The sequence below is a fragment of the Schistocerca americana genome, chromosome 4 (genome assembly GCF_021461395.2).
Source record: "Schistocerca americana isolate TAMUIC-IGC-003095 chromosome 4, iqSchAmer2.1, whole genome shotgun sequence".
Taxonomy (NCBI): Eukaryota; Metazoa; Arthropoda; class Insecta; order Orthoptera; family Acrididae; genus Schistocerca; species Schistocerca americana.
This window is the reverse complement of record NC_060122.1, coordinates 634,128,180-634,140,347: the sequence shown is the minus strand read 5'-3', so window position 1 is coordinate 634,140,347 and position 12,168 is coordinate 634,128,180. Positions and strand designations below refer to the sequence as shown.

Below are 12,168 nucleotides of genomic sequence, written 5' to 3'. Positions count from 1 at the left end.
AATTGTGTCAGCAGAAGCACCCTCAACCATCACATTAGGTTTCCATTATTATTCCTACCAACTCATCTATAGTAAAGAAGAAAGCATTTTTCTTTGTAGATGCTCAGTGAACGTACGTGAACTATAACTCTGTAGGAATTTTGTTTCTGTCTTCATTTACAAAATAATTATTAATTGAATTCTGTTGGAATTGATATTTTTGTTACGAAAATTAAAATGATCTCTAAAGCTAATTTCTTTTCTTTATAATATATTCCGTCCTTTCAGTTAAAAATATGGCCTGTCTATACATCAATTACAATTACTCTGACGCTATATTGTGGCAACAAACTGTGAGCGTAAACAAATGAGGACTTTTCACGTGCCATCTTGTAAAAGGTTAACCTCCTCTGCCAGAATTGTTTCCGTTGAGAAAAAAAGTCTTACGTTCTGTGAAATGCTTTGTTTTCTTATATAGAAATAAGAGACTCTGTTTGTTTTTTTTTCCTAGTTTGTTTACAGTCGAGGTTGACTGCCACGATATAGTGTCCAAGTAGTAGTTGAAGTTGTCAGCTGCGGCTAGACTGTTGCCACGCCGCCTGCCAGTTGCCAGCTACCAACCGACAGTACATTGTTGCAAAGCCGCCTGCTAGTTGCCGGCTATGGACTGACAGCTGCCGTTCAGTAGATACGCAAAGACGTAAAAATAACTAGACTTTCCGAGCTATTTACATGGGCACGAAAATCGGTTGTGGAACTGGAAAACGGCTTTATAAAAGCAGATTTCCAGAATCGATTTTGAAGTGTTTACCTGACCAAACAAAAACAGAACTGGGACATCGGCTTACGAAATCCGGTTTTGGAAACGTATGTAAACTGGGTGAATGTATTCCCACACATTGCACAACAGATGTCACAATAGTTCTTTAAAGGCAATTCCTTGGCCTCTTTTCTTTTGTGATGTGTTCGTATCCCGAATCATGGGTCTGCCTCTTTTCTTCACAGCCGCGCGGAATGGCCGCGCAGTCTCAGGCGCCATGTCGTCGTGGATTGCGCGGCCGCTCCCGCCGGAGGTTCGAGTCCTCCCTCGGGCATGTGTGTGTGTATGTATGTAAGTATGTGTGTGTGTGTGTGTGTGTGTGTGTGTGTTGTCCTTAGCGGAAGTTAAACTTAGGTTAGTAATGTGTAAGACTAGGGACTGATGACCTCAGCAGGTTAAGTCCCATACACTTTACATACATTTGAACATTTTTCTTCGGATTTCACGAAAAACCACACACACACACACACACACACACACACACACACACACACGACTGTTACGAAATATGCATGCTCCTTACACAACAGTAGCCAAACAGGGAACTGAACAGACCACAAGCGGCAGCTTGTCAACAGCGAACAGTTTGGACGTGACGTTGATTGCTCTTGGAGGAAGGCAGCTCCAACGTGTGAAATATAATTACCAAGTAATTTAATCAGGCTATAGTGTGTTGAACAAAGGGAGTAAATCCATTAGTAAGCGTCTGGATACAGTGGGAGTTCAAACTGGATCGTTAATTTCAAGTTGTTTTCAGTCGTCTCTAAACCAAAGACTATTCATACTTCGGGGGTTGGGGGGGGGGGGGGGGAGGGTCATTGGGAACATGGCACTTGCATTAAGAAGCTTTCAGTTCCCATGAGTTTCGCTCTGAAATGTGAAGTTACTGTGCTCTTGACTGACTAGGGGTCCGCCATGGATTTTCGACTGAAGAAGAGGTCCGCCAGCTGAAAAGGGTGGGAAGCCCTGAACTACAGTATAGTAATCCAAGATGGATACAACAGTACGTATTTGTGCAAATGTCAATAACAACAAGAAGTTTCCTAACAGTTCAATTACAAGATAAAAGAACTGCATTGTTCAGTGAATGACAAATAAATAATCGAATGTGCCTTTGCAAGCTTAGCATATGGCATATTAATTGTATGTCCACTTCTTATGTTATGATCATGAACTGTTCTCCTTAAGTCAAATTTACTCAAATTGTCTTTGATGAAGACAAGACAGTTGTAAATATGCAGGCCAGACACTGTCATTACATTTAGTTTCGTAAAATAATCTCGACATGATTCATATGGGCTAAGTTCTGCTATGCACGTTAAGGCTTTTTTTGCCATTTGAACACTAATTTTGACCCTACAGAATTCCCCCATAATAGCATTCCATAACTCAGGTGCGAATGGAAGAATGCAGAATATGCATATAACAGAAGTTCTTTACTGACACTGCTCCACAGCTTATACAGCAGATATATGGCACGTACCAATGTGCCACATATCTTTCCTGTATGGGTATCCCAGATGAGCTTTTGATCTATATGAAATCCCAATAATTTTACTGTTTTGTTATCATGACTGGGAGCATTCAGATTGAATACAATAGCTTCAGTTTTACTATCATTCTTCTGCAGTATATTTGCCTCAAACCAAGTAGTGCACCTCTCCATTGCCACTGCCATGCTGTGTTGCACATTTTCAAGATTGGTATCACATGTGATGAGTGTAGTGTCATCAGCATATAGCACTGCATCACATGATACAACTGCAGGTAAATCATTTGTATAAATAGTGAAAAGGATTGGTCCAAGAAGATATCCTTGAGGTACGCCCTTTACAACTGGGAGACATTCTGACATTTGATTATTTACCTTAACTAACTGTTTTCTATTGTCCAAGTATGACTGCATTTGGCATAGAACATTTTCTCTCACTCCGTAGTGGTAGAGGTTTTTTATGAGAATATTGTGGGAGACCATATCAAAAGCTTTCCTGAGGTCGAACAGTGTTGCACAGATATTTCTCTATTTCCAAAACAATTGTATATTTTTGCTACCATACTCTAAACTGCTTTGACTGTAGAAAGGCTGGATCTTAGCAATACTGTGAGGAGTTGAGTACATCATTATGCTCAAAATATTGACTCATCTGTTTATGCATTCGGTATTCTATTATTTTGATATTATGGGTATAAGTGATCAATAGTTATGTGGTGATGCTGTATCTCCTTTCTTATGTAATGATTTAACTTCAGATATTTTTAAACATTCTGGATAATTACCTTCATTTAAAATTTTGTTGATTATTTTAGTCAGTGGCTTTCCAATTTGATTTCTGATATATTTAATAACATAATTTGAGAGACCATAGTAATCCTCTGCTCTGGAATTACTGAGTGTAGCTATTGATTCATTGAGCATCTTCTCAGTTGCACAAGTCCAGTGAAAGCTGCCTGTCTGCTTTCTCTTCATTTCTGGCAGCAGTGCCTCTGCCTTACACACATTCTCCATTATGCTGTTATCTGACTGAGGACTGACAAAATGCACATTTAGAATATCAGGTTCAATTGGCGTCTGGTTAACTTTATCATCACAGTTAGTTTCTGTTTTAATAATTTCCCGTGGAGCTTTGCATTCACTCGCTGATGTCAGTATATATGTAAGATTTGCTTTGCACTTAGCTGCCTTGGTTTCAGACCTGTAAGTCTTTTTCACTTTCATATACATTTCCTTGTTAGCATTATTGTGCTTGGTCCTTTCATGATAGAGTAACATTATGATTCTTATTCTACTTAGATGCGAGGTATACCAGCTTTTTAAATTTGTGGTTTGGTGCAACAATTTTGCTTTGATATTTTCTTGCAGTGTTTAGGACAACATGCTTCAAAATTTTCAGTCCACAGTTCTAGAAATTTGTTGGTAGATTCATTTGCACCTGCAGTGGTTATTATTTTTATCCCATTTTATTAAATTCAATTTACTTATCAACTTGTTTAGCTTTGATTCGTTAATTGACCTTATAATTTTTCTACAGTCTGTGGAAATTTCAGTTGCTTTATTGTTAAGTGTTTGTCTGAACCATTGTCCCTCATGATCTGAAATGCCTAGCTTGATTGTGTTGAATACTGGTTTGTTTAGATGAAAATTAGAAATTATGTTATCTAGACATGCTTCCTGTCTTGTGGGTTTGCCATTTACGCAACTGAAGTTAAGGGATCTTAATGTATTTAGCAAGTGATCAACATTTCTATTCTTAAACCTAATGTCTATATTGATATCGCCAAATATTAGTATTCTGTAATTTTTGTATTTGAATAGCAAGAGTATCAGCTTCTCCAGAAGCTCCACAACCGGGTCTTCATTGTATTTTTTTTGGGGGGGGGGGGGGGGCAGTATACTGAAGCTATTATAATTTCCTGGTTTGGCAACATTATGGCTGCAGCTTCAAATTTTGCTTCTATATACAGTCCACTTCACCTATAACTTCATGGATTATGTTCACACTATTTTTAACATGTGCCACCATGTTTAATACTTGTTCTACAGTAGCTGGTTGCCAATTCATATCTAAATGGTACACTTTAGTTCATCATTGCTAAGCCACTGTTCATTTATTGAAATGACAGAGCAGTTTAAGTTTTAATGAACAATATCCGTTGCCGAATGGTTTTGTGCCTTGGTGTAGATGGTTGGAGAGCGACAACACTGATGGTTTTAACTTCCTTTTTTCGTCTTATGAAAGTTTTCGCCAGCTTGTTTGTTTTCTTTTCTGCTGCTGTACAGTTGTTACGTGGTAGCAGGATAATTTGCTTCGGTATAATCTCGCGCTTCATTTTACATACACACAATTACGAAGTACGCAGTATACAATATACATCAGCGCTTCGAGGCATGAGGTAATAACAAGTGGGTGTACAGCCAATAGCGGCTCAACTACTGTCAAGCCCCCCTCCATCGTAACGTCACCGCCAATGACTCACACTTTAATACTCGCGGCGCCCTGTTCGTATCGTTAGTTGTCACGAGGGGAGCGGAGGGAGACTATGTAGCTACGCTGCTTCAGCTGTAAATCTTTCTATCATGAAATTGGTTTATATCGTGGTGTTATATTGTTTATGCATATCATCAAATGCACAGCCTGTTTCGGAATCGGTCTCCAATGTGACAGAGGTAAGTTCAAAAATTTCAGACACCGGTATACAATTTTGTACTGACGTTGCTAGCAACTATGTAGCAAACAACGTTGAATGTGGATGAAAAATAAAATAAAAGGGGAGTTTAGAAATTGTTAGGTTTATATTTGTTTCACTAATTATTTGGTTTGGAATAATGTCAAAACGAAAAAATAAAGTTTACACGTCCGCTCTAGACTTAGCAAAAAACAAAGTAATTGTTTATACCTGGACATTAATCGTTTTAACACACATCCTTCACCAGCAGTCTCAGTATTATCGAAAAGTTGTTCAAGATTGACTTTAAAAAATGAGAGTTAGTCGATTGAGAGTCCCCGAATCATATACTAGAGAACCTTACATTTCGACCCGTTTATAAATTTGTATGGTTTTATTGTTATTTACCTCTTATGCAGTATTTTACTGTTATCTGACGTGCATTATTTTCATTATTCAATCTATGCCAAAATCAGTAGTGTGTACAATGATTTAAGGTGCTTCAACTAATATAAATTGAAACGTGTGTGGATGTGTATTTAAGTTCGAACTAAAAAATTTTATGCAATGTATTTCATTAATTTATATTAACCTGCCTCAATTGAAAGTGGCATAATGTTGCTTTTCATTTTGTTTATTCTGCTTCAGTATTCACAGGTGAATGTGCTTACCAATGTGAAATTCGTTTGAGACACGCATTGTAGTGATTTGTAGGATGTAAATGTAAATATACTAGGCTGAGGGCAGTAAATTTGTCAGAAGCCTACAGTTTTACTGTTAGACATCCATCCATTTATTCATTGATTCATTCACCTATTGTGTCAATAAACAGCATTATGAAGGAGAGTGTCTAGGGATGTGGAATAGTAGTCACACCCATCAATTAGCAGAATCAGCTTCTGTATATGCTTGGCAGTCCAGAGCCATTATGAGGTAGAGTAATAGGTTTTTTTTTTTAAAGTAGAGCAGAAATGCCTACCAGACTGCAGTGGAGGGCATTATAGGAGATGTGTTGTGGATCATGGGTATGTTTATTGTTAAATTTCTTAGTTTGTTCCAGAGAGAGTCAAACCCTGTATTAATTCCTCCCACAAACCTCTTGTAAAATGACCGTGGCAAGATCAGACAATGCAGAGCTCGTGCAGAGGCTGACTAACACTTATTCTTCCCGTATAGGCTGTCACTTGCAAACACAACAGGAAAGGGGAAATGGAAGTGGTATCAGAAGTAGCCTCTGCCACACACTTTGGCTTGTGGAGTATGGGTATAGGTACTGGTAACTATCTATGACAAGTGCTAAAATGCTCAGATTCATCTAAAACAGAGGTGGAATAAATATAGTTACACATGAATTGGCTACTAGCAAAACGAAATGCGTCATCTTGGACCCAGCCACAGATCTTATTAATTTAGTCTGTTCCAAGAAAACACCAGGTCCAGCTCTTTGAATGGTGTGTCCCAATAGGTGTCAGAAACCACCAAGCTTGTATAGTACTTATAGTTTACAGCTCACCAGCAGGGGATATATTAAGCTTCATAAAATGTGTAGAAACAGTGATGAATGAGGGCACCTGGAGTTGTTGGTGTCCAACTTTTATTTGCCACCGTGAAGCCCCCACTGAGGATTCAGGGACTTACTGCTACAGCAACTGACATTTTAGTGATAGTCCCAACCCCTTCAGTGATTTAAATGTAAAAGTGATAGTTACTGGTTTACGTGATGCTGACGGTAAAACATAAACAATAAAATACACTGAGCTGTTAATTTCACATCAAAGAAGAGAAATACTGTATTACAAAATCATAAACAAGACCTAATCATAGTATTTGGAGAAAAATTATGGGAACCTTTTCTTCTAAGTTGACAGTGTAGACGCAAAATTAAGCTTCCTTTTAAACATATTTGCAGAGTTTTGTTTACCCCTAGAACAAACAAGGATGAATTTGAGCGGAAGCAAGAACAGGGAATGTATAACTCTTTGGATTAAAGTGTCTTGTGTTAGAGTGAGAGAGAGTTCTATGTAACTTGATGGACAAATTGTAATAAAGAGTTGAAGTTGCATTATCACCAGTGTTATAACATTCTTCAGCCTAACTTAAAAGAAGCACAGGCACTATAGACAAAAATAAATCATAAATCGATTTGAGGGTTGTTAAACAATTATTGAACAAATGTATTAATGTGAATAATACTGAGTTCCCAAAAGTACTTGGCAAAACAGTTGATGCATTGAAATTCGTTCTTACTTCCTTACATGGGTGGCAAATATAGTACATACAGATGTATTAAATCACTGCAGGCACGACCTACAGATATTAGTTTCAATCATACCACCCCAGAGGATCTTACCTAATTCACAAAAAAGTGGTAATTGCAGGCTATGAGGGTATTTCCAGTAGAATGTTAAAATTGTGTAGTGACCTCCATGCTATCTTTGTAGTCAGTCATCAATATAAAATATATAGATTTGCCACATATGAAGGTGGTTTGAAAAGTACTCAAAATGGAATAGAATAAAGGTACTTACATCACTGAAACTTTATTTTTTAATATAGTCTCCTTGTGGAATAATGCACTTGGTCCAACGATGTTCCAGTGCATTGATCCCATCTTGCAAATGAGTTTCCTCCAGGCCTGCAAAATAGTTGTCAACTGCGGCTATCAATTCTTCATTTGAAGTGAATCTTTGTCCACCAAGAAAAATTTTCAGTTTTGGGAAGAGATGGAAGTCTGACGGAGCCATATCAGATGAATGAGGCAGATGTGGCAACAATTCATACCTTCGTTCGTGTAACTTTGCCATGGCGATGGCACATGTGCACGGGCATGCATTGTCTTGTCGTAGCACCACTTGTGCAGATGATTTTTACATTTCTAATTCTTCATTTAAAATGTGATAGGCTATATGCTTTCAGGTGACATCTGGCAAGCATGAGGAATTTCACGCACTTTCAGTCGGTGATCCTCCATGACCATTTTGTGCACTTTTGAAATGATTTTTGGGATAGTGATACATCTTTCTGACCACTGCGCAGATCATGTAATCTCTCCCGACAAAATTTAAATTCATTTGTCCGCTTGCCAACAGTTGAATATGAAGCCCTCCCCTGTATTCTGGAAATCGGCCTGAATGTCCTTTGCTTTCATGCCTTTTTTTACAAAGTACTTAATCACTGCTCGAATCTCAATTTTTTTTTTTTTTTCTGTCTTCGCAAATCACTACATGGGAACAACAACAAAAGCCATGTCACTGCAACAGCTCTCTTCCAAGAACACTGACATGGCACGTGTTTACAGGCAATAGTCCAACGAATATCATGTGAACAGCCCCTCGTAGAAGCAGTGTTGAGTGGCAGACAGGCACATTGAAAGAAGAGTATTAGATATTATACTTGATATAATCTGTAGAACATTAATGAATGGAATTAATGACTCGCATTGATAATTATTATGGACATTACTTCTAGATTAATTTATAAATACATGAAACACAGCTACTCCGAGAAAAAAAAAACCACTGCTTTATACTTCACACTACTCAGCAATTGTTTTTATTTAATATTTGCTACTAAGAACACTGTCAGCTGCCTTAATACAGTAAAATTAAGACTTGTTTAATGTGATTGTTAGTGTTAACTGGAATAGAAACCCCCAAAATGTTGTAATAAATTGTAGAATTAGTGATTAATAAGGAACCCTGTTTTTGGTATATAGGAATTTTCAATTCATAAATGTCCTGTAAAATAAATTTTCATTATGATATAAAACTCCATTTTAAACATTAGCTAGATTTATAGTTTATATAGCAATTACTTTTACTTTTTGTTAATTTTACATCTCATCATAAATCCACTCTTGTTAAGTTTTGATATATCAGTATAATTAAATGAAGCATTACATCAGGTATAAATGACCAATTTTCGCATATCAAGCATAAAAATCTCTGTAAAGTATATTGTACTGGAGATATCATTGACTGTTGAAATGTTTTGTTTAAATTGTGTATTTTCTGGCACAGTCACATACAATTTCAAGTAGAAATTACTGGTTTTGTCTGGCTCTAGTTTTCAGATCACAAGAAGGAAACAGTAGTTCACTCCAAAGCATTTTGAGAAAATCACTTCCTCAATGTGATTCTCATCAAGTGCGCCACATTACTATGGGAACAGTGTTTGTACTCTGCCTCTAACAACTGTTGGATATAAAACTCTAATGACTGAGTGAACAAATACACTTGGAGGTTTGCTTAGAAAAAGAAAGTAGATAAATAAAAATTTTAAAAGATCTGGGAAGGAAATTAAGGTCAGCACCCATCTTCCCCCTTGCGATCTCAAAATGGTCAGTGCCAGGAAACATCAGTAATTTCTTACTTAAAATATATCTGATTGTGCTGGAAAATAAACCATCTTCAAAAATCTCTCTTATAGAAATCAGCTAAGATGTTCTCTGAAAGTAGCCTCATATTTTCTCATGTGTGAAAATAATAGTCTTAGAAAGCATTAATTGGAACTAAACTCAATTACCAATTTGTACAGATTTTTGGTAATTATATGTAGGTAAGACTGTAAAGAAACATTGCACTCAAGGTCTGGATGACTAAATTCCAATTTCTGACCAAGTTGTTCATTTTAGTGTTTCTACAATTTCAACAAATCTCTGTGTAAGTAAAAGGACTTGGTGGAAAGTAAAACCTCTGAATTTTTTATGTGCAAACTTCTAAAGGTCTCTAAATAAAACAAACTTTATTAATGTGCTACATCTTTATTTTTCACGTCTACGTATTAATTTCTCAACATAGTCTTCTGAAAGTGAACACATTTCTTCCAACAAAAGACCGCTTTGTTAATACCATCACTGTTGAATGTTTGACTTGATTGACCCGAGCCACAGCATCACCTCTCATGATATGCCACACTTACCTGACAGCTGTGTCTGTGTTATCTGATGATTTTCTCTGATGAGTTCGTCAACCCTACTCCACTGGGTCTTGTCAGCCGTTAGCTTCATAACAACTAAATGTCATACATTACTGATGTCGATACAATCATTGCTGTACACAATTTTCAGTCTCGTATGGATTTCAGTTGGAGGCATGTTTTCTGTGGTTAAAAACTCAATTACAGCACGCTGTTTCTCATGCAAGGACATACTAACATTACTTACTGCCATGTTATATCCTACAGTTTGGAGGCCTGTAGCAGGAGAGGGTTGCAACTTGTGTCAGCAAATCGGGAAAGTTGACTGAGTAATATCCATTACATGTAATGCCTCAGTCGCTATTGAGAACATTATAAAAATTCTGAGGCATTACTTTTCAGCATGCCCACTGAGTTTATAGGACAAGCTTTTCATTATTAACACATTACTGTGGAGACTGTGTTTGTACTCTTTCTCTAATGACTGTTGCTACCATTTAAAACTCTAATGATTGAGTGAAAAAAAAAACACATGGAGGTTTTTTTTAGAAAAAGAAGGTAGATAAATAAGAATTTAAAAAATGTGGGGAGGAAATAGGTCAGCTGCCTAGCATTTGCAAAGCAAATCTGACAGAAACAATCACACAAATAATTTTTATTGTGGAAACAGCACACAGAACTGGTCCCAGCATTTTAACTGAAAAAACTAAAATTCATGGCAAACATAAACAAAAAATATACAGAAAACTAACTGTTAAAATTGAAAGGGTTAGCAGATTTTAATATCTTGGAGAAACAATGCAAGAGAGTGGATCCAAAGCCCAGCAAATGATTTAATCTATGTTGCTGGATGGCTATCCCGGTAGATGATCATGAATCCAGTAGCAGGTTGCCTGTCTAACAGCTTCCAGGGCAACCAAACCTTGGTTTTCATATTTTGTGTGATTATTGATAGAACTTAAAAATTTAGAGTGCTTTCATTAAGTACTTATTAAGAGGTATGGTGTTATGTTAAAGGTTCAACACACTGAGACAATTGTTACAACTGGGGCAACATAAGTCAGTGCACACAAATACCCAGATTATATTCTTCCAGTACTTGAGAATGAGAGCACTTAAGAAGCGCAACACATCATTTTGAATCTTTACAATACTTTTTTCCACTGACACCACCATAAAATGATGAAAGCAAAAATGTTTTTGCTTACTACATTTTCAACAAGAATCATATAATTTATGAAGTAAACAGTGCCTATCATGATTATGAAGTAAATATGATCTTCACAGAGATGTAAAAAATCTCAGCATGGCACAGAAAGGAGCACGTTATTTAACCATAAAATGTACAATAAACTTCCGATTCATGCCAAATTGCCGGCCGGTGTGGCCGTGCGGTTCTAGGCGCTTCAGTTTGGAACCACGTGACTGCTACGATCGCAGGTTCGAATCCTGCCTCGGGCATGGATGTGTGTGATGTCCTTAGGTTAGTTAGTTTTAAGTAGTTCTCAGTTCTAGGGGACTGATGACCACAGATGTTACGTCCTATAGTGCTCAGAGCCATTTGAATCATTTTTCATGCCAAATCAGTCACTAGGGATCTGACTAAATCCAAAGAACAGCCGACTTGTGTCTTTTGGGTAGCTCTTTCTACTGTTTACAGGAATTTTTTGACAATGTGTAATACGTTGTGAACTGCAATTACTTTTAAGCATTGCCAAGAAAACTTACTGTGTAGCTCTGTTGTATCACTTATTTACAAAATGCTTTATTTGTGAATTAGAATATAAGCCTTATAATTTATATGTGTGACTATTGTTACTGTTGTCATATTGACACTTTCATCTCACTTTTCATGTATCTATTAACATTTAATTTAGATTGTAAATCTCATGACTATTTATAAATGTTTTTAAATATAATCTTACATGTTCTACAGCCTAGCAAAGCACGAGGAAAAAGGATCTACTGGTCTCAAAAATAAATAAAATAAAAATCACTGTTCATGCTGTAAAACTGTCACATCAGTCATGACAGTTTAATTTATTATTTCTTTACTACTAAATCTATTCACATAATATTTTGCAGATATTATTCACATATGCCACTAACTGTACCTGCAAAATTATGTAATAGTACGTCACATACTTAATGTCATATGGAGTCATAAATGTCGAGATGCATGACAAACTAGCTTTTGCTTAAAACACAGTGCAGATTACCCAGACTATACTCAGCTTGTGTTTGATCATTGGAGCACTTAGACTTTCTATCAACTTTACACATAATAT

General features: G+C 36.7%; 1 protein-coding gene across 1 annotated transcript in view; it reads left to right on the top strand.

The window, feature by feature from the left end:
* Positions 1-4,797: 4,797 nt before the first annotated feature.
* The window catches only part of LOC124614069 (T-kininogen 2), a 193,730-nt gene continuing 186,359 nt past the window's right edge, over positions 4,798-12,168 (top strand). The window contains exon 1 of the mRNA XM_047142905.1: positions 4,798-4,964. Within this exon, the coding sequence (XP_046998861.1) occupies positions 4,875-4,964 (90 nt within the window). The 5' untranslated portion in view covers positions 4,798-4,874. The remainder of the gene's footprint in view (positions 4,965-12,168) is intronic.